Source organism: Culex quinquefasciatus, chromosome 1 (assembly GCF_015732765.1).
Source record: "Culex quinquefasciatus strain JHB chromosome 1, VPISU_Cqui_1.0_pri_paternal, whole genome shotgun sequence".
Lineage (NCBI taxonomy): Eukaryota > Metazoa > Arthropoda > Insecta > Diptera > Culicidae > Culex > Culex quinquefasciatus.
In genome coordinates this window covers 5,223,043-5,246,976 of record NC_051861.1, presented here as the reverse complement: position 1 = coordinate 5,246,976, position 23,934 = coordinate 5,223,043, and the positions used below count along the sequence as shown (strand labels likewise).

Here is a 23,934-nt window from a genome sequence, read left to right as displayed (position 1 = left end):
AGTGTCGAGCGATTCGAATTTTTAATATTGATTATGTTGGATTTATTTATGTTTAGTGTGAGCTTGTTTAGTCTAAAATAGTCAATTTGGTCCGTTTCGTCCCGTAAGAAGTGCAGAGTCTTGTTGATCCGTGTGCCGATCTAATAGGATTGGCCAAGTCACCCTTGTGAATCCCGAAAGCCGCGGCGACAATATTTCCAACACCAGAATATGTAGGGGAACCTCGAGGGGAACCCTTACCCTTTCTCTGCCTATTTCTATTATCGGCCTATCAGCACTTTGATCATGAATTACAGCTTAAATAAAGTGTTTTTGATTGCTCCGATGTAATAAATAGCTCAAATAAAAGTGAGCAAGCAACTAATCATTGTTGATACATCTTGAAATGTTGATTTAATAGCGGAAAACGGCAAAAGTGATGAGAATTGGTCGAACGGATTAGTGTGATTAAAATGGGTATATTTCCCCTAAATACAACAGATCTGTGCTGCTCTTGCACTGAAAAAACGTAATTTCTGCGAATTAGACCCTTTAAGAAAATTAACCAAGCTTCACGCAAACTGTCATGCTCGGTCTGATTGAGAGCTGTCATCTGTCATGTTGCGCGCTGATCGATCAAAGGAGGAAGGCGAAGCAAAGAGCGGTCAAAAATGTTATGCTGAGTTGCCACCACAGCCACAGCTAACGAAGGAAGGAATCGCAGAATCTGCCTCTTGGCCAAATAAACCGCGCGTCTCGTAAGAACCGCATAATCCGCCCAAACCGTGTTGTGTCCGCCGTGTTCCGGGGGTGGTTCGTGTGTGCGTGTTGTTGACCGTGTCAACGGGGGCTTCGAAATTGGCGAAAATCGCGCTCCGAACCGGATTTTGCGAGTGTTTTTCCAGCAGCAGAAGAAAATCTCAATTTTGTACAGTTCCGCGGCGGAACTTCCCTTCCCATTTTGGGTTTTTGCAAAAGTGCACCTAGCAAAAAAAAAAAAAAGGAAAAAAGTGAGAGTGAAATTATTTTGCGAATGGTGCCGCTGTCAAGGTTGCTGCCCTCGTAAAAACATTGGCGGTCCGACGGATGACCGCAGCTGGCCACCATGTCGGACGCACCCGTCAAGAAACGTGTGGCCCTGACGACGATTGGTGATGTGGTCCGCAAGAGTCCCTTCGGAGGTGCTGGTGGTGGCTCGGCCGACGAAGGATTCTTCCCGAAGGGGTTCGCCTCGCAAGCGGGTTCGTCCGGGGCCGGGAGCGGTGGATCGGGTTCCGGCAAGCCGGCCAAGTCGGCGAACCGCCAGACGATCCGGCTGGAGCTGGAACTGTTCGAGCCCAACGCCAAGAGCTTCCCCGAGTTTAACTACTCCAAGCTTGTGCACGAGGCGCAGGTGAGTGGAAATCGGTGGGGTGGATTGAAGGGAGGGGACGTGAAGGCGCGCGGGAACAGCCGAGGGGTGCGTCGATGGTAATTCGTAAAAAAATAGTTGAAAAAAAATCTCTTATATTAAGTTTTAAGTTCGAATGAAACATAAAAAACAACCTAAATAATGTTAAAAAGATTTGTAGACTTTTATAATCTAAAATCTGCGTGAAAAGGGGGTTTTTTTGGAGGTGGATTTTAGCGGATAGCAGATTGGACTTTGTCCTATTTTTGTAAAAATTGTCTAAGCACAAATAATTGAACCAGATTCGCAACACACCATGACAGCCATCAATTATCTCCACCGGACACCAGGGAACATTGATTAGAAAGATGGAATGTTCAGAAAATCCACTATATTCAAGGGGAAAGGGGAAATTCTCCACGGTATTTGTAAGAAAGTTTCGCTTGTAGTTGGACGTTTTTTTTTTTTGCGGTTTTGTTTTGTTCAGATGATAAATACTTAATAACGGATATTGTTTTCCCAATGTCTAACAAAATATTTTCAATAGGCCAAGCACGAAAAAACAAATATGTAGTTTCAAATGTATCATCAACTGACATGAGCAGGATGAACTCTTTAGTTACACTTTGTCTTTTGTCCATTTCAAATGTTTTGCTTGGAATCATGTTAAATTTATCACTCAAATGGTGGTTAAAAGCGTTAAATCGGCTGTATTATTTATTTTGGTACTTGGTACCTTCCAATGAAAATAATAGTTTAAAAAAGTTAGCCAAATACTGAAAGTGCCTTGAAAACTGCTGATAAAAAGCAAACAACGTTCCAATAGTCACAGACTAATAGGTCGAAAAAGCTGGTGATTTGACGTTGCTCATGGACGCCAGCATGGAAAGACTTTTATATAATTTAAAAAAAAATCACTCAAGGGTGTTTTTTTTAATTCAGAATTGCAATTGCACTCTTTTCAAGCGATTTCTCAGTGCGAAAAAAAAATCCACGCCTTGTTGAACGATGCTGACTTGTCACAAGTTTTCAAGACGCCGTCCAGATGAGTGTTAAAAAAATAAACCTTTCGATCATGTTATAAAAAATGCTGAAAAATCTATCTTTATTAATTTATATTTGCTGTTGTGACTTTTACCCAAGATTTTTACCTTTTTTTAGTGTGATTTTCCAAGCAAAAAAAAAAATTTGTGTGTAGTTTCAATAATCGCATTTTGATTAAAAGGTGTTTTAAACTCTTTCGACAAAAATACTGACCACTGATACTACCTACAATACATTAAACATAAGGGCAGGTTTGTCAAGAATTTAAATTTCAACCAATTTATTCACTTCAAGAAGCATGATATTTGTTCTTTTTATTATTAATCTGAGACAATGAGAAACGCAATACTGGGGAATACATCAACCCGTCTAAAGCGGTAAACGCACTTCGGAAGAAACCGGTCAAGAAAAAATTCAAATTGGCAACAGCGGCAGCGAAAGCAAGCCAGAGGAGGTTAAGAAAAGCCCCAAGAAATCGTTCCCTCTCCTTTGTCCTGCTGTTCGCAAAGCCATTTCTTGACCCCTTTTCTTCGGAGGTGCGTATTGGCCCTAAACTGTTTCTTTCATTTCTCCTTCTAATCTAATCTAATCTAATCTAACCCTAGCGCAGCCAGTCTTTCGAGGGCATCCTAGAAAATGCCTTAGGTTGATTAACGCCTAGCATCCTCTTGTCACTCTTGTGGGTCTCGTGGCGCAGGGGTAGCGGCTTCGGCTGCCGATCCCGATGATGCTATGAGACGCGGGTTCGATTCCCGCCTTATCCACTGAGCTTCTATCGGATGGTGAAGTAAAACGTCGGTCCCGTTTTCTCCTGTCTCGTCAGAGGCGCTGGAGCAGAAATCCCACGTTAGAGGAAGGCCATGCCCCGGGGGGCGTAGTGCCAATAGTTTCGTTTTTTATCCTCTTGTCACTATTAACAATTGCAGTGCCCCAATGCAATAAATTGCTTTGAAACATCACAAACGTTAAAACGGCCAGGCCTACTGCGTAAAGTTAACCGCAAAGATGATTCGTTGAATTGGATTGAGTTTGAGCACGAATGTTCAAACAACAACACATTTCTGAATCTGCAGGGGAGGAAGAAACGTGGGGATCCCCCGCTCACGTTCCTGTTTGTTAGAGCAATTAATCGTTGGGAGCACCATGCTAAGAAGTTTTGGTGCTCCGGGACCCTCAGGGATGAGACATCGTATTTCCACAAATGCCCAGGACACTATTTGCCGTGGTAAACTGTTTCTTTCATTTCTCCTTCAAAATAAAAGTGAAATGTTAACAATTGAAGCAGGTATTAGATTTTGACAAACATACAAACAAACTCGCACTTTTTCGTGTTAGACAGCTTGCCAAAATCGCAAACTTGTTTGCGGCAAACTCACAAACAACTCAAAATGTATTCAGGGTTACGTTTCTGCAAAACAAATGCAGGCGAACTGCCAAACTGTCAAAAAGTGAGAGTTTTTTTTTGTTTGTTTGTCATAGTCTAATACTTGCTTGAGTTGAGAATTAAATTGAGTTTTTTTTATAACTGCAAAACATAAAAATACTTGGTTTTTTCACCAACTCCATCTAATCCAGGGGTGACCAAAGTATGGCCCGCGGGCCAAACGTGGCCCGCGATGTGATATTTTGTGACCCGCGGACCCTTTTTGAATGATCATGTAAAATGGCCCGTAATGGGATTTTATGGATTTTATACTTTTTTTTTCAAAATAGATTTTAAACTTTTTTATTCGAATCTTTTTAATTTTTTTTGCAGCCGTTGTAATGAACTTAAATTTGGATGTTATGTTTTAAATAAGGATGCGCGACTTAGGGTCGCTACAATAAAAACTTATGATTTATCAATATTTTGATCCCCATTTTAGTACACAAATATTTTGTTCAAAAATCACACAATTTCACACGTTTCAACTGCCCATGTTCGCATAAATGTTCCATATGCAAAAACAGCAAGCTGAGAAAAACGCATTTGGAGTTTGTCCCACACATAAGGCATCGTGTTAAGTTTTCACGAAAAAACTGAATTTCCTCCTGATTTCTAGAAAAATGTACTGAATGTTGTAGGCTTTTCTGAAAGAGATTTTGAATCAAACTGCATCATTAACTCAAAAGTGATGAAAATGCATATGGGACATTTATGCAATCAGGGGCAGTCAATGTGATGTGAGTGAAACTAGTAGATATCGTTAAAAATTTCATCAAACATTTTTGGAAATATTCATAAAATGTTAAAATTTGACTTTAGTTGAAATCTGTAATAACTGCAAAAATAGAAGTATTCTATATTCATTTCAAAGTCATAAAGCCCTTTAATGAACTGACCCTCAAACTTAATTTGCACTTAGAACCTTCCTTCGGGATTCGAACTCATGACAGTTAGATATCGAATCTGATTGACTACCATCTGATTCAAGCAGACAAAATGTTGAAATCAGTTGATCAGGGCAAATATTTTACAAAGCTTTTGACGACCAACCCTCCCCTCCCCCATTTTTTAAAAAAGAGTCGAAAAACCAGGAGCAAAAATATTAACTTAAAAAAATCAATGTAATTTTATGTGCAATCGGCTAATATCAAATCATTATGCATTCCTCTGCATTGAGAAACATTTGTCATGTTCCGGTTTATTAACATTGATATGAATTTCAGTGAATTTTTGATAAAAAAATGTTGTTCAAAATTTGTTATTGTTCACGCTTAATTTAACCCTTTCGAGCCTGATGGGTCATATATGACCCAAAAATCATTTTTTTCTAAAACTAGCCTATAATTTTCGTATGGTCCTCAAAATCATTTTCTCATCATTAGTTAAAAAAATATTTTTTTGATAATTCTGGCCTGAAAGGGTTAAGATAAAATTACGCCACTACATAAATTTTTCAGTTCCGAAATATCCCCAAATCAGTAAATTAATATTTTGTAAACACGAAACAATTCCACCATCGTGCAACCCCTCGGCGCTGATTTCTGTTTTCATCCTTCATTTGAAAACTGCGATCCCCGAGAGTCGCGCAAACCAGCCAGCCCAAACCCAATAACCAACCATGTGAGGATGAAGCTTCTAGGGAGGGGCAGAACGCTAGTGTTATGCCACCATCAACCGGAGACCGTTTGAGTCTTCCGGAGGAGACTCTCGGAGTCATTTTGAACGAAATCGACATGTTGGTTTTCTGTGGCTGAGCGAATTTTATTTTAATTTTTTTGATTTTTTTTTTTTTTGACATCTAGTTTTCTGAAAATTTGTAACGATTGCTTTGATTTTATTGATATTTTTTTCGATTTGAGATAATTTGACTCAAAACGTAGTATTTTTTTGTTTTTTTAATAAATTTTATATTTCGATCAGTTTGATTCGTGCTCAACTTTTCATGAGTAGCCATTTTATTTTCTTTGAATATTTGAAGAACCGTGCTTACGTTGCTCAATTTTACGAGTTTCTTCTTATCGGAAAAAGTGTACTTTTGTTCTTTTTATTTTGTTTCAGACAAGCTTATATCACACGTCGCTTGCTGCGATAAAGAAGCCCCTGATCGAAAGGTGTAATTAATATTTGAATTTACCCTAAAAAATAGGTATCGTTAAATTACATTGTATTTTTTTGTGAAATCTTGGAAAATTCGATTTCTCTCTCCCACTCTCTTCCTCTCTCCTTTCTCTCCACCGTTCCTTTCGTTGTTGTTGTTGTTATCAGTGTAAAAACGTGCTGCATTACATTGCGTGCGTGCGTGCGTCGGGGGTCGTCGGTACGTTGTTTTCTTTTAGGCTTTCCCTTCGTTTCGTTTTGTGTCGTCGTTCGTGGATGGGCAGCAGGGCGCGAGGAGGATGCATGTCCGTACCTTAATTTATTTACTGTCTGCGAAGGTTCGTTCGTTTTTCCTTTTTTTGTTTTGCTTGGTGGTTGAGAAGGGGGAATGGGTTTCACCTTAATCGCGCGCGGTCGAGTTCTTTTTGATGAATCAAAGGGTGGTGGCGTTTGATGCGTTATTTTGTTTTGAGAATTGATGAGTGCGTTTGATGCTTTTATTTGTTGTTGATTTTTTTGTTTTTGGGGATATGGTTTAGTCATTTAATTCGAAGATTCTTCAAAATACTTCAAAGATTGGCAAAGCACCTATTAACCTATTTCAGCCTACTGCGAATTTGTTGCTCAATTAAAGCTTAAAAATAATTCCAGAGTTTTTTTTTTTTTTTTTTGAAAAGGACCAATAAACTATTGTCTTTCATATGTTTATAGGAACTAATAAAAAAAAAAACTCTAGAATTGTGTATGAGCAGTAGCCTGTCCCATTTTGCGGTAATGTCGAAGAATTTTAAGTGCTCACTACTTAAATGACAGATTATGATGGAACAATGTTTTCTTAGAAAAGAAAAAAAATATTAAATACTTTTTTACACCCCCTCTATAGCTATAAATTAATTTAATCCAGATTTTTAGGCAAAGATGGCGTTACGAATGGTGCACGCTCGAAATGTCAAAATCGCGCAGTGGTACCAACATTAGAAAAATCTTACAAAACATATTTGCTGCGGCCTTACCAGATTTCAATGTTTGTTATGACCAATACAATAATATTGTTGTTTACAGCAATAAAGCTTATTTTTCTGAGTACAAGGACCCTTTGTGCGACCACGAAAGATTTAAAATCGACTTTTAAGTCAATTTTGAAAAATTGGAGCCTAACATTTCAAAAGGGCACATAACTTTTGTAAACAATAGTGTATCCCTTTCACTCAAATGACAGTTTACATAAGGTGTGAAAGGGACACACTCTTGTCTACAAAAGTTATGTGCCCTAATGAAATGGCAAGCACGAATTAACTTCGCGGCCCTTCTTGACAGAAAAGGTCCTACTTGACAGCTCGTTCCAAGGGGACCATAGTTGATCCATCGAAAAAATGTTGTCTTCTCAATTTACTTTTTTACATTAAAATGAAATAAAAAAGGGTCAGAAATGGTTTTGAATCGTGTTTTTACCGTTGTACATAAAAATTTAAATAGGGCTTTACTCCCGCTCTAATTGAGTCCGTCCCATGCAGGGTTGTTACGGGAAAGTCGTTAAAAAAAATCCGCGCCGACCGAAACCTCAATCCGCCGCGAAATCCACGCCATATAAAAAAAATCGCGACCAACATTCAAGAAATGTTATTTCCAAAGCAAAAAACTAATAAAGAATGTATTTGATAAAAAATGAAATTCGTTTTATGTTTGAAGGAATAAAAGCCAAAAATCCTTTAAAAAAATACCACAAGAGACGTCAAGAAAAGTGTCACAAAAAAAAATCTTTTTGCAAATCATAGGGACACTTTAATAATTTTGACCAATATATACAAAATAGAAAATTATAAACCAACATAAACAAAATTTAAAAATCTAATAAATGGAATTAAACTTCAAAAATATAAGCTAAAAAAACAAAATCTAAAATTTTAATATGATTACATTTTCTAAAAGTTCAAAAACTATGAATTTTAATACAGATTGTATTCCAAATTTCTCACTAAAATTTCATTCCGAATAAATTGCATTTCCAATATTTAAAATATTTTCTTCTAAAAATTTAAGAATTTAAGGATTTAAGAATTTAAGAATTTAAGAATTTAAGAATTTAAGAATTTAAGAATTTAAGAATTTAAGAATTTAAGAATTTAAGAATTTAAGAATTTAAGAATTTAAGAATTTAAGAATTTAAGAATTTAAGAATTTAAGAATTTAAGAATTTAAGAATTTAAGAATTTAAGAATTTAAGAATTTAAGAATTTAAGAATTTAAGAATTTAAGAATTTAAGAATTTAAGAATTTAAGAATTTAAGAAAATAAAGAATTTAAGAATTTAGGAAATTAAGAATTTAAGAATTTAAGAATTTAAGAATTTAAGAATTTAAGAATTTAAGAATTTAAGAATTTAAGAATTTAAGAATTTAAGAATATAAGAATTTAAGAATTTAAGAATTTAGGAAATTAAGAATTTAAGAATTTAAGAATTTAAGAATTTAAGAATTTAAGAATTTAAGAATTTAAGAATTTAAGAATTTAAGAATTTAAGAATTTAAGAATTTAAGAATTTAAGAATTTAAGAATTTAAGAATTTAAGAATTTAAGAATTTAAGAATTTAAGAATTTAAGAATTTAAGAATTTAAGAATTTAAGAATTTAAGAATTTAAGAATTTAAGAATTTAAGAATTTAATAATTTAAGAATTTAAGAATTTAAAATTAAAATTTAAGAATTTAAGAATTTAAGAATTTAAGAATTTAAGAATTTAAGAATTTAAGAATTTAAGAATTTAAGAATTTAAGAATTTAAGAATTTAAGAATTAAGAATTTAAGAATTTAAGAATTTAAGAATTAAGAATTTAAGAATTTAAGAATTTAGAATTTAAGAATTTAAGAATTAAGAATTTAAGAATTAAGAATTTAAGAATTTAAGAATTTGAATTTAAGAATTAAGAATTAAAATTTAATAATTTAAGAATTTAAGAATTAAGAATTAAGAATTTAAGAATTTAAGAATTAAGAATTTAAGAATTTAAGAATTTAAGAATTTAAGAATTTAAGAATTTAAGAATTTAAGAATTTAAGAATTTAAGAATTTAAGAATTTAAGAATTTAAGAATTTAAGAATTTAAGAATTTAAGAATTTAAGAATTTAAGATATTAAGAATTTAAGAATTTAAGAATTTAAGAATTTAAGAATTTAAGAATTTAAGAATTTAAGAATTTAAGAATTTTAGAATTTAAGAATTTAAGAATTTAAGAATTTAAGAATTTAAGAATTTAAGAATGTAAGAATTTTAGAATTTTAGAATTTAAGAATTAAGAATTTAAGAATTTAAGAATTTAAGAATTTAGGAAATTAAGAATTTAAGAATTTAAGAATTTAAGAATTTAAGAATTTAAGAATTTAAGAATTTTTGATTTTATGAATTTAAAAACTTAAGAATTCTAAAGATATTTGATATTTGATAAATATTTTTTTGTTTTCTAAATTGCTTTGAATTTAATACTTTTTTGTTTTTAAATTTTGACTTTTTAAATTTTGATTATGTTTTAAAATTTCAGATTTTTTAAATTAAAATTTGAGAAATGTCGAAAAATTTTGAATATGAATTTTGATTTTTTTTTTTGATAAAAAAAAGTATAAAAGCAAAAAAAATGAATTTTTGGATTTCTGAAGCTTTGAATTTTGAATTTGCTGATCTTTTAATTTTCGCCAAGAAAAAAATATTTCTACGGATTAAAATTCGAAAATGGAGGCCAGCTTCTGCTACGTCCAATCATGCTCATATTTGGCGCCCACCAGAACAAGGCCCAATAATCGTTTTTGTTACACATTCTAATGTCTATATCTTCGGGAAAAGTGTGTAATATTTGATGTACAACATTAAAAATTGAATAAATCCAGTATAAAAAAATAAGGTTTAAAATCATCACTCAAATCAAAAGAAATTAAATATTCAGAGCCGGAGATGTGAAGAAATGACAAGAAACATATAAAAAATAATTTCTACATAATCTTCATCTTCATTTTTCGACGGTTCGTACTAAGAAAATACAAACAAACATTTTCAGAGGAAAATTCTTGCACTCAAAGGAAAAAAAACAAATTCTCGTAATTCCTGATAATATTTTTCATAATAACTTGAAAGTAATTCTATCTCTCTCAATTACAGGGTGGCCACTCAAGTCGGGAAATCGGGAAAGTCGGGAAAAAGTCTGAAATTCGTCAAAATCCGCCAAAAATCGGGAAAAAGTCGGGAATTTATGATTTTATGTCAAAAAGTCGGGAAAAGTCGGGAATTCTGAGCTTTTTAAACTCTTGTATAAATTTTGTAATATTTTGTACAGTTTTCAAATTGAATTCACTCATTTCTGCTTTAGTTACTTACTTAAAATTTAAGGTTATTTTCACTATTTCAATATATTTGAGTATGGAAAAGCTGTCTTAACCTTTGAAATCTTTATGAATATTGGAGTCTTTGACACAGATTTTCATAATATTTTTTTATGAATCAAATGATCGCTTTTAATTTTTGTTCACAAAACAAGAGGTAAATTTGATGAAAAACTAATATAAAAATAGAGCGTAATTGCCAGCTTAGAATTATGATTCTATTCCATTTTGTCACATAATTGAATATTTGAAACAGGATTCGAATTTGAGTTTGGCAATAGTTTTTTTGGGTAAATATTTGTAATAGTTTAACTAAATTCATTAGGTAATTTAAAATGTGTTTTTTTCCCAAATATTGCCCTTGAACTTTTTTTTGTGAGTATGGGTAAAATACCTACCATCGATAATGCTTGATTTTCAGTTTGCGGAAAACTTAAATATCGAATAAAATCCAAAATTGAAAAAGATTTTTACGTTTTGAAAACATAAAGAAAATATAGAAATTGCAAAAAAATAATCCAAGAAATACCTTCAAACAGTCACTTAAAATAAGTGGAAATACATAAAATCATATCAAACTGAATTTTCATTAAAAAAACAGTTAAATACTGACCACTAGAAAAATTAACATTGATTAAAAAATTCAATATAAAAAATTACATAATTAAAAAGGGAACTTGGCAAAAACATTTTCTTTTATGAATTCCTTGACATTTTTCTAAATAAATGAAAAATAATAGCAGTTACGTTTTAATCATTCTTTGATTTAAAATGATGATGAAGTTAAAAAAAATATCAAAAACTATACGTTTGCCAGTTTAAAAAATACCATGGAAGTTATAAGTATTGTTGAACTTTCGGTTATTTTTTCAAAGACTAATTGTTTGTGTTTCTACTCTGAATCATAATAATGAAATTACATTTTTGAAGGTATCTTTATTTTTATTTTTTTTATTTTGTTTTGTTTCTTTTTTTTTTAAATGCCTATATTTGGATTTTTTTTTAATTCATTGAGATTTTTTTTCGGTGGTTAATATTGACTTTTCTTATAGAAAGTTTTTTGTTTGAAATCATTCTTTAGATAAGAAATGCCTATTATTTGAGCATTCTGGAAAAGTCTGGAAAAAAGTCGGGAAAAAGTCGGGAATTTGAAAATGGAATTTGAGTGGTCACCCTGCAATTATCAAAATTGCCATGATTATCAAAATTGCCATCCGCGCGAAATCCGCGCATGAGCAAAATTAGCCAGCAAATCCGCGCCAGATCCGCGCCGTCCGTAACAACCCTGAAAATATGTAAAATCGATTGTAAACTATTTAGAATAAAATTTCGGACCACAGATCAGAAAAAGACAGCTCGATAAGGCTGGTACAAATTTTATTGAATGTTTTTGTCCCCCCCCCCCCCCCCTCTTCCCCCCTCCTTCTTCAAAGTGGGGCCCAAAAATCAGGGGGCAAAAAAAAGCTTCAAAATTTTAATGGAAATTTAAGTGCAATCACCTGAAATCAATCTGAAATGCATTCCCCTGCATTTAGAATCATTTTTAGAATGTTTAGGTGAATTAAAAAAATCTTTTGAATTTTTGAAAGTTTTCGATGTTTTGCACCGCAAAAAGTTTTTTTTTTTTTTTTTGCTAAAATTTTTGTTTTCGCCGAATTTTTCATTTTTTGAAAACTAATGATTGCAAACTAACTGAACTAGTGTAAAATTTATTTTGAAACACTTTTTGCCTTCATATGTTGAAACTATGGCTTGCTAGTTCAATTTTGATTTTTTTTTATTTTTGGCGTAAGAACCTTCCTTGGACTTATACGAACCCAACGCAACAAAGAGCACCTCTATCCGACGCTCCGTATTGAACTGATTCGCGTTCGAACAAAACCATCGAATTTTTGTATATATATATAGAAGAAGATGAAGTGGCCAGACATACTGCGCAAAAGTTTACCGAAAGGACGGTTCGTTGAAATTTTTGTTTAATACTGTTTTCCATCCCATTCCAGAAACGCAAACGCAAAAAGGAGAAAAAGGCCGCCGCCGGTTCCGCCCCCGGCACCAACGGCTTCCTGTCCGACCCGGACGCCGTCGACCACGACGACGTGGCGCGGCTCGCCAAGGAGCTGGAGAAGAAGTACGGCGCCGGGACGGCCTACTCGAGCGGTCCGTCCCGGCTGGACTACTGCGACCGGGGGGCCGGCTACGACGAGGAGGACTCGTTCATCGACAACACCGAGGCATACGACGAGCTGATCCCGCAGGAGGTCGAAACGGTGGGCGGCGGGTTCTACATCAACTCGGGCGCGCTCGAGTTTAAGACGTTGTCGAATTTTGAGCGGCCGGATGACCATTTGCGGATGCCGAAGCCCAAGAAGCGCCAGCTGTCGACGACGAGTGAGGAGAGTAGCGAGGAGGAGGAGGAAGAGGAAGAGGAGGAAGTTGTGGGGAAGAAGAAGCAGAAGAAGGTGGTGGTTCCGGCGGTGAAGGCTGCGAAGAAGAAGGAAGCGGGTGGGACAAGTGGGACAAGCGGGACGGAGAGTGCTGCTGGGAGGGGGAGGAAGCGGATTAATGGGCACGTGGGGAAGAAGCAAAAGGTTGGTGGTGAGGAGAAGAAGAGTGGGAAGGTGGTGGCGATGACGGTGCAGAAGGAGGAAAAGAAGAAGAAGAAGGTAGAGAAGGTTAGCGGTGCGATTGCTGGTGGGGGGAAGGAGGTTAAGGTGATGAAGACTACGACGGTTAAGGATATGCTGAGGGCGAAGCGGGACAGTTTGCTGAAGATGGAGCAGCAGAAGAAGGGAGGGAGGAGTAGTGGAACGGTTTCAAGTTCGGAAGCGGAAGAGGAAGGTGGGGATGGGGACGAGGAGGATGAGGACGGAAGTAGCGAGGCCAGTGATAGCGATTCCAGTGATAGTGGTAGCGGGTCGGACTCGGATTCGGACAGTGGGAGTGGTGAGGGTGAGGGTGGAGCTGGGGGAAGTGAGAAGGAAGGTGCGGTGGCCAAGGTCAATGATGAGGGAGAGGGAGCGAAGAAGAAGAGCGTGGTTAAGCTTCCGGACAATCTGCCGGATCATTTGGTGCAGGATTTGAACAGCTTGAAGGAGATTGCGAAGGCCACGAGCGGCAAGGTCAACTTCCTGGACGGAAAGGTGGCAGATTTGCTGCTGCAGATTGACGTGACTTCGCGGATGTGTGGTGGAAGTGCACGGAATTCGGTGTACAAACACCTGGAGAGTCACCTGCAGGTCAGTCGGCAAACGTTGATGATCAAGATCAAGAAGATTCGCATCCGGAAGGAGGACAACAAGGTGAAGAAGGCCCTCGACAAGCTGGAGACGGTTGTCAAGGAGATGATGCCTAAGCTGGTGGCCAGCTTTGAGGCGGAAAAGAAAAAGGCTGCGGATTTGAGAACCGCGCAGGCCGCGGCCGCCGCTTCCGCTGGAACGGACGGCACCAGCGCCGAGAAGCAGCCGGACGTGAAAAGCCCAAAGAGAAAGTTCCCGTGGAACGATACGTTGCGTGGCCTGCTGGCTGATATTGCCCAAATCCGGAAGCAGTCGTTTCACATCCTGCGGCCCCGGAAGGAAACCGAAGAGGAGTACGTGCAGAGCTATCTGAAGAAGAGCGTGGTTCCGCTGTGGCCAAGCGGTTGGATGCGATTCGAGGACCTCCAGAAGGAACTGGACCGACGGAAAAAGGCAGCTCAAAAGGCCAAGGAACCGAAAAAGACTGCCGTCCAGCTGAACAATTCCTCGTCCAACGGGCCTGCCAAGCATTCGCAGCAGCAGGATTCAGTATTATCGCCAGCTCCGCCCAAGCAACCGAAGTTGGTTCGAACTCCGCAGGCATCGCCGGTTCCGCCCCCGCCAAGTACTTCCCCCGCGTCGAAGAAAACCTCCGACCACAGCATCATCAACATCATCAGCTCACCGCCCAGCCAGAAAGATGGCGCCGGTTCTTCCTCGTCACATTCCAGTCCGTATCCGGCGGCGCAACAACAACAACCGCCACGACCTCAGTCCCAACCGCCGCGCACCTCGCCCAACTTTGACGAGGACCTCATCAAGGCCCACGTCATCAACCTGGAGACGGCGCACAGCGCAACCAAGACTTCAACGGCACCCGTTCCGGACTACCTCCGCATCCAATCACCCGCCCTCTCCTCGGCAGCTTCGTCCGCGTCGTCCTCGCGGCGTCAATCCGTCTACCAGGACCAACCACCTCCGATGGCCCACGCATCTACCTCGACTCCGCCGAATGCCAACGCCCGGAAGGGAGCGCGCAAAAGCCGCGACGAAGACTCGGACAGCAGCATCGAAATCGTCGGCGAGTACAGCATGGCGGACAACGGAACGACCAACACCGCCGTCAAAAAGTCCGACCCGCTGAACCTGGCCATGCCCACGCTCAACAAGGACAAGTACAAAAAGCTCGGCGCCGGCACCGGTTCCAGCGCGTCTTCCGCCAAGAGCAACAGTAGCAGCAGCACCAAAACCACCATCAACAACAACCTGGACAAACACGCCGGCAAGTACGGCGGGTTCGCACTTCCGATGACCGGACTCCACCACCAACCGCAGGACCTCAAACCGACCACGTCGGTACCGACGCCACCACCGCCGCCGCGCTCCTCTTCCACCGGTCCCAACGACCTGGACGTCATCCGGATCATGAGAGAGCTGCAAGAGTTGCAGGTACGCTTCACACTTCTCAACTCACCTCCCAGAACAACCCCATCTTCTAACGCACTTCCCTTTTTCAGGCCATCCAAATGGCGAAGCAGCCCTCCCCGAAGCCGGCCCACAGCGATTCGCGCAAGTCGACCGTCAGCAGCAGCGCCTCGATGGTGGGAAGCACGTCGTCCTCGTCCTCGACGCCGCCACCTCCGCGCAAGTCGGACGCGGCTCAATCGCCGGCCCAGCAGCAGCAACAGCAACAATCTCATCACAGTGAGTATCGTTGATGGATGGCGAAAGAGACTGTGTTTTGTCCTGTGTTGTTGGTACCTTTTTGTCCTAAAATTGTCCCTCCGTCGTCGTTTAGTGCAAATTCCGCAGCTGGCCCAGTTTCTGCCGCGATCCTAATGGGACATGGGAAAGTGCAACACGACCACTGCCACCACCGAACAATGTTTCGAATAGTTTAAATCGAGCGAGGATGACGGGGTCCAATTGGTTCTGGAGAAGGGCGTGAAGCGCCGCTGACCAAAATCGGTACAAAAGAGGGATTCTCCGCTTTATTCCTTCTGAGTGTTGTTTGAATTTGGTTTTTTGTTTTAATTTATTTGTCTTTGCCTTTTTTTAATTTATGTTTTGCGTTGCATGCTATTTTGTTTAGCAAAATAGAAGTTAGTTACAAAAATTATTTGTACCATTTTTTAATTACTTAAACTATAACAAAGTAAACCCATTCGAAATATGAAAATGTCTCTTTTAACATGTCAGCTCAATTTTTAAAATGTTCGCAACATTGAATCAATAGTTGCCGATATTCAAAAGATAATACCATAATTGTCCATAGCAAAACCCACCTTCACAGGGGAAGAGAATCTCCATCCGATAGTAAACTCCAATAACTCCGCAAAATGTCTGACAACTGACAGAAGACAATAAGATGTAGTAATTGAACAACCCTTAGGAATTGAACAATTAATCGACTGTGATATAGTTCTGGTCTTCCATTATCGATATCCAGGCTTCGCCATTACAACATATTGTCTACTGCCCTTATGCTCTGTCCCCAATACTCGGCATTGCTTCCAACTACTAATAAAAATAAAAAGCATAGATGAAAACTCGGATTAGTTTTCAAAAAGCCGTAAGAGCCATTGGTAAAAAGAGTCCTTTTTGCATCGGTTTTCGACCTACTTACGGAAAACCAATATCTTGAGATTGTTCATCTACACGTCCTTCAAGTGCCCCTAACTAAAAATACTAAAAACTAAACTAAAAAATACATGAAATTTAGTTTAATTTTGGAGAAAAACGAAAATTAGTGTTAGAGGTCACGGTGGCTCTTACGGCTTTTTGAAAACTCACCCGAGAAAAAAGGTCAATGCGGATGGAGAGCAAATCGAGCTCAGTATCAGTAAAAATCAATGAAAAATATGAAGGAAAACAAAAATAAAAATGCTGAAATAATATGTCAATACGGATGGATCGATGACCCCCTCACAAGGACTTAAAATAGATAGATGGTAGACAGAGCAGAACAAAAAATCAGGAATAAAAAAGTCAATGCGGATGGAGAGCAAATCGAGCTCAGTAACCATGTTAAGTTTAACGCTGACTCAAATTTTTAGGTTAGAAATTTGACAGCTTGGCTGCACTGTTTACATTTTTTCACGTGTGTCTCATTGAAAATGTGTGTGCGCTCTCGTGACGTCACGCTGTAAAACCTAATAGGGGAGAAAAATATATAGCAAATAATTGTGGAAACCTCTCACCAAAAACAGTACATCATCAACAAACAGCTCTAAATTTCAATAAATTTTCGTGTTTCAATTCCCTGCAACCAGCTAAACTTTAAATCGCATGCCCGAGATACAACTCATATCGAAATAGCCGGTTTCCGCTTGGGCTGGTTCTGCTTGCCACCGTTACACTCGTAATCCGCTCCATCATCCTCCATTTCCTCTAGAGGTGGGCAAAAAAAGAGCGAGCCGCTCAAAGAGCCGGTTCACTAAAAAGAGCAAATGAAACATGGTTCACAAAAAAAGAACCGCGGTTCTATTGCAACTTTCTCATCAATATACAATGCAAGACACTAAATAGGGTTTATGCCAATAATTGAACAACCCCCGTTCCCTCCCTCAAGTCGGGTCGAAGGGAATCTATGACATTTCCCCGAAACCCATATTACCGAAGGGACATTTCCCCGAATGCCACTTCCCCGAAAAGACACTTCCCGTAATAGTCATTTCCCCGAATTCCATTTACCCGAATTTCCCATTTCCCCTAATCGTCCACATTCCCGAATTCCATTTTCCCGAATGGGCCACAATCCCGAATGCCACTTACCCGATTAGTCATATCCCTGAATAGTCATTTCCCTGAACGCCATTTCCGAACGCGGTCAAGCCGAAATGCCCGGTGCCCCGGAGCGCGCGCTCCTGGGCACCGGGCATTTCGGCTTGACCGCGTTCGGGAAATCGCATTTACAGTCGACTCTCTGCTTGTCAATATCCAAGGGACCGTCGAGGAAGAGAATCATCAGATTACAGAACGATGCAAAATGAAGACTCGATTGAAAATATTTTTTTCTTGATACCCAGCTATGGGAGAGAATCATGGCAACGTCCATCAAACAAAAACACACAAATTTCAAACACCCTTTAAAGCTTCGTTTCGCCGAGCAAAATGTCTGTGCAAGCCATGAAAACTGAAATTATTGACAACCGGAAGAGATTTTTAAAGCAAACAGGGACTGAAGAATTCATCGATAGATGGAGAATTATTGATATCTAGAAGATCGACAGCTCTATAAGAAAAAAAAAATGATGGCACTTTTTATCACATCAAACTACATATAATATTTCTTGAAAGGTTCGTATTGGCCTTGAATGATCAACTTTCTTTTTGGCTTCACTCAGAATAGACGTAGCATTTTAGGGGGGAAGTGGTGTTAGAAGGTTTGGTACTATTCATTCAAATACAATGAATATTGTTACAGTTTTTTTATATATTCTCAAAACAAATACCTTTTCTTATAGACATGATAATAATAATGCAATAGAAGTTTTGTTATTTTTATGATTCAAAACATACCGTGCGATTTTCGTAGTACCCCGTATCAGTAGAACCCAGTTCACACTGATCATTTTATTCACATTGCTGGTTTGGGATTTGGCGAAAAGTATAATCAACAAAAATTTGTACCAGCCTTATGTAACTATTTGTTCGATTTTTGCATTTTGAACAAAATTCGAAAAAATCCTTGCAAATTTCTCAAAAACAACATCTAATCATGCAGTTGAACACAAATGTTAATTGAACAACAAAAAATTTAGTAATTGGGTCCTAAAATTAAGCTTAAATTTGTGATATTATTGTTCACAAGAAAAATAAGCTTTACTAAGTACAATGACCCTTTGAACGATCGCAAAGGATTTAAAATGGATTTTTAATTCAATTTCTAAAAATTCACTTCACGGCCCTTCTTGGCAGAAAAGCTCCTACTTGACAGCTCGATCCAGGGGGGCCATAGTTGATCCATCGAAAAAATGTTGTCTTGTCAATAACTTTTTTTGCATAAAAATGAAGAAAAAAGTTATCAGAAATTGTTTTTAATCGTGTTTTTACCGTTGTTCATAAAAATTGACAAAGGGCTTTACTACCCAATTTACAACATTTAATCAACAGCATACCCGAAAAAGCTGTTTGTTCGGAAAATTGAGAAAGAAAATAACTGTTAGTCATGGAAAAGGCTTTAGCGAAAATGATGATTAGGGGATATGCAAATTCGGGTAATTTTAAATTTAAATTAACGGCAATTGGCGTAAGTGTCACTTGGGGAAATGGCATTCGGGGAAATGGCCGATTAGGGAAATGGCATTCGGGGATATAGCCGATTAGGGGAAATGATATTCGGGGAAATGGCATTCGGGGATGTGGATGATTAGGGGAAGTGGTATTCGGGGATGTGACCAATTAGGGGAAATGATTTTCGGGGAAATGGCATTCGGGGAAATGTCATTCGGGGAAATGTCATTCGGGGAAATGTCATTCGGGGAAATGAGCTAGACCCGTCGAAGGGGGGCAAAAATTGTTTTCAAAAAAGTTTAAATTTCAATAGAAATTTAAGTGCTGAAATCATTCTAAAATGCATTTCCCTGCGTTTAGAATCATGTTTTGATCTATTCAAAAATCTTTTGAATTAAAAAATTATTTGCGTCAAATTGATATGTTGAAGTTATAGTTTACAATTACAATGTAATTACAATTTAGAAAAATATTTGCCTCGGCCTTATAAAAATATGAAAAAAAAACATTGCTTCAAATTTAAAAAAGGCATTAAAATTTGGAAAAATAGACAGATCCGTTCAAAAGAGCCGCTCATTTTATTGAGCGAGCTGAAATAAACGGCTCCTAAAAAAAGCGGTTTTGCCCACCTCTAATTTCCTCCTTTCGTAGGAACTTGCCACTCAGCTGACGCAGCGGCAACGTAACTTCCCCGCTAATATATCTGTAAAAACGATTTTCTATGTCTAAATTTTAAATTCTAAATTTTATGAAAATCTTAAAATCATGAAATCTTTAATACACATTTTTCAAAAATTCTTAAATACCAAAATCTTAAAAAAAATACAAAGAAACAGGTTTTGATTACCATTTTGCGAAAATTTGGTTGAAGAAAGATGCCGAATTCCCGAGATACAATCACAAGTGAATTCACATGTGACAAAACGTTCCCTGAATTCATTCCCGTTGGTCAGTTGTCACACTTGCAGGGTGCATCTACAAATTTCACATTTTACTAACTACTAACTAATTCTTAAATTCCAAAATTCTACATTTTTCTGACTCCTTAATTTTAAATTTTACAAATTCAAAAATGATTAAATTCAATATCGTGTTTGTAGGAAGTTCTTATGTATTTTTTCAGTTTTTTTTAAGTCCGTTAAATATTGAATTTTAAATTTGATGTTTCATAGATCTACGGTTTTTTTCTTAGAATTTATTTTCCCTAAGAGAACACTCATCTAGCGAATTCTAAACTTAGAAATATGTACCTAGATATATTTATTTTAATATTTGAATGGATAAAAATCGGATTACTGCAGATTTGGCGTTCAGCTAGACTCTAATGTTGATTGTTTTTAATCAATTTCTTTGACATTTCTAATTTCTATGCTGGTTTACAATAATATTTAAATTTGAAGGACTACGGAATGTAAAATCAAAAAATGAATGGTTTCAGGTTAATTAGTATTAGTATTAGTAATAAAGATTGATTTAGGTATATCTAAACGATACCTTAATCACTAATAACTATATATGTGCCTAATCCAGAATCAATGTCAAATGTCAATCAATGTCAATGATTTAAAATCATTTCAGAATGAATGATAAAATTATGTATACTACACTGAACTATTTGTTATCTTCCTATTGAATTATAGTTCTTTCACAAAATCATTATTTAAACCTTTGATGAAACATTGTGAGCAAAAAAACGCTTAAAAATATAAAGCAATTACAAAACCAGGTTGAAGGTTAAAACACATGCTCAAAAAATCAAATGTTAAACTTATTCTTCAACATGTGTCCAAATTACCCCAAAAAAGGTGTCCATATTACCCCACAAGGTATGTCCAAATTATCCCATAGGGGTGTTCATGTTACCCCACACAAAAATGTGGGGGTAATTTGGACACCTTTTAATTATTGCGATAAAAATGGTTTTTTTTTTTCAAAATTTATCGAAATGAATGAAATTTTTCCATTAAATATGGTATCTATTATCCTTTGGTGTCATCCACATTCCTTTAAAATATCCATACAGCCCGTGAAAGAGCTATTTCCTTAGGGTGTCCAAATTACCCCACACTCCCCTACCCTCCCTGTAAAGACATATGAATTGATCTAGGTTGAAAGGTTCCCCAAATCTCTGAATTGCAATTGTAACATACCGGGGCAGAACTCTAGAGTTCTATTGTCAAACGAACGGGACACTCTCTTTACACAGAGCTTACACTTACTATTAAACTATTTGGTTTGATAGTATGTGTGAGTCCCGTGTAAAAAGTGACAGTTCGTCACTAAAGGGGCTATTACACTACCGCAAACAAACAAAGAAACTCGCACTTTTTCGTGTTTGACAGTTTGCCAAACTCACAAACAAGTCAAGATGTATGCAGGCTGACTTTGTACAAACAAATCCAGGCAAACTGTCAAAAAGTGCGAGTTTGTTTGCCGTAGTGTAATAGCTCCTTAACCAACAACAAATGAAAATGAAAAATTGAAAATTAAATTTGATTGTTTCGCGATAACCTAGAAGTAAAAAATAAAAATTTCAGTGCTAGATTTTTCAAAGTCTCTAACACTTTTGTAAGTTTGATCAAGTTATTTCATGACTTGAAACAAATTCTTTGTGCAGAACAAAACCTGTTTTTTATACAAAAAACTAAATTAACACAAAATTTTTGTAAACCAGCCTTCGTATTAACACGAGACTTAGGGAGCGTTCTTTTATCACGTAACTCACAGTTTGTGGAGAGGTTCACGGACAATCGATAGAAGCAAAAATTAATTAAAAAAAAAAAACAAAACAAATGAATTAACTTAAATAACTAAATTCGATCCTTACATAAAGTACATTCCTCGCATTGCCGTAAACAAAAATGACGTTCCTCTTTCTCGCACAGGTTCCTCATCCGCCGCCAGCGCGGTCACGATCGACTGTGATAACTTTGAGGAAGATTTCCTGTTTGCAAACTACTCGTACGATAGTGCCAAGAAACGAACTGCCTACAAATGAATAGAACTGAAATGAAGAGACTACCGTCACAGATCTTGCAGCAGTGTTTGCATGTTATTGTTATTCGCTTATTGTTTTTTTTTTTACCTGTTTGAAATTGAGGTAAATTTTATGTTTTCTCCTATTGTTCTACTGGTTTGGCACCTTAGTTAACTCTTTTCTGTTTCTGGTTGCACAACTAACAATCTTAATTTTGTTTGTTTCACTCTGCTTGTTATGAATATATTCCAATTTTAACTGCAATCTAACTAACACCTTCGAAATCTCATTCCAGACACTCCACCCGTCGTCAAGAACGGCAGTTCCGGCCCCGGAAGTAAAACCAAACCGAAGCCAAAAGTACTGAACCCTGTGGCAGCAGCAGCAGCGGCGGCAGCGGCCGCAGTCGTCGCCGTGCCGCCTCCGCCGTCTGAAAAGGTGGACCTAACTTAACAACTCAAAATCACACAATTGTTGTTTGAGGGCAGACGCAAGAAAGGAGAGAAAATATTGTTGTTTGTGTAAAAAAAGTATATTAAAAAAAGAAAATACAATCGAAGTAGTGCAGGAGGGAGAAGATTCCAAATGGAGGATAAAATTTGTAAAATATAAAATCGTAAATTACACGAAAATAAGTTGTCGAAGAAGCCGAGCGTCTTTTGTTTAAACTATGTTAATTTGCGGCGTTTTGTTTAGGTGTTTCACTTTATTTTTCTTTCAGTCGTTTTAATTTCAAATATTATAAATTGTATTTAATAAAGAACAAAACGTAGCACTCACTCGCAAGGAGTAAAGAAAGCGAACATTTAATAAAGTTATAGCAGTAGTTACATCAATGGTCGGTAAAATAAAAAGTCAAGTCATTTGTATAGAAATTAAATAAATCCGTGTTTACTCAATCCCAATGAAAGAAATTCCACTGCGGGAAGCTTTGCTTGACAACTTGTCAATACACAGTACATTTTATACAAATCATTCAGCTTTTGACTCTCCCCCTGAAACAAAACGCTTGCTTTCGAAGAAACAAGAGCAAAACACATTTAATTTTTTGTAACTTTAATATAAAAAATAATTCATATAATAACTCTCGCTTTCCAAAACGTGGTGGGGTGGGGGACGCTCGACGTGTGTCATCGTCTTGTCTTCTTCGCTCAACATCCATTTCTCGCCCCATCCGTGTTTGTCATCGTTCCGTCTCCGTTTTTTTTTATACCCATCCACCGGATTTTTCACGGTGTTCACGGTGAACTGTGCCACTTGCTGAAGCGCACACAAAAAGGGCTTCACTCTTCTTTTTTTTTGTTTTGTTGTTGTTCAAGCAGTGTGGCGCCTAATTTACAAAAGCCATTTTCTTGATGCTTGTGCAAAGGCGGACAACACGAAAAAACAATGCTTATTGTTTTTTTTTATGGTTCTGTAATGTACCTTTTTTTTCTTCTCTTAAATCGATGAGAGGTTGAGCAAAAAATGCACACACACCAAAAATGTACTTTGTTTGTGTCTTTATAAAAAAGAAGTTTCGAATAACAGTTGTAAAACTAAACAGGTGAAAAAAAAAACATTCATTTTAGTACGGTCCCAATGCTGCAAAAGGTGACACGGATGCGCCAGGTTAGTTTCTTACGTTTTAAACACTATGAAAAATCTGCTACACCTATCTAACAATGTTGTTGTTCATCCACTTATCACGCTAAAAGGTCAATGTTACGAACTAGGGCGTTTTTAGATGATTTCATGTACTATAAATATCAAATAAAATATATTGCAATTTCATTACCGCGTGTGGTTCTTCCATTTCTTTACTTTACACAATATTAACTCGTCCGTATTCTGTGTTTCTTCCGCTAACCTTTATATTACATTTAGAACTAACGTGAAGACACTTAAAAAAGTAACAAAAATCGTAAAAACCCGACCCTCACGAGATGGGGAAAAAGGGGGACATTGTTTTACGTTCATACGTTTTGCGTTCAAGTTTTTTCTTACGTTAAAGAGATGACGAAAAAAAATTTAGCAATCAAGCAATTTCACTAAAACCAATCGTGGATTATTCATTCTACTGCTCCGCTTTTCGAGACGATGCCATTGTCAAACTTGCACAATCCAGCTAGCATTCGGCATGAACTGTTCGCGTGCAATGCGCGCCAAACTCTAGTATGCAATGTCCCACTTCACCAT

The 23,934-nt window shown here is 37.2% G+C and overlaps 1 protein-coding gene across 3 annotated transcripts; it reads left to right on the top strand.

Annotated features, from left to right (window-relative positions):
• Positions 1–594: 594 nt before the first annotated feature.
• On the top strand, positions 595–22,636 carry LOC6040888 (yemanuclein). 3 transcript variants are annotated; one of them, XR_005276556.1, is made up of 5 exons: positions 595–1,372; positions 12,309–14,993; positions 15,062–15,248; positions 21,665–21,879; positions 22,052–22,190. XR_005276556.1 is itself a non-coding variant. In XM_038248564.1 (4 exons), the coding sequence occupies exons 1-4, from the start codon at positions 1,085–1,087 to the stop codon at positions 22,207–22,209; spliced, it is 3,318 nt and encodes a 1,105-aa protein (XP_038104492.1). In that variant the 5' UTR covers positions 595–1,084; the 3' UTR covers positions 22,210–22,636. The 3 variants fall into 3 exon arrangements, 1 of the variants encoding a protein (XP_038104492.1); XR_005276557.1 differs by lacking the exon at positions 21,665–21,879 and adding an exon at positions 15,343–15,512 and having other exon boundaries at positions 22,052–22,189; XM_038248564.1 differs by lacking the exon at positions 21,665–21,879 and having other exon boundaries at positions 22,052–22,636.
• The last annotated feature ends 1,298 nt before the right edge of the window (positions 22,637–23,934 follow it).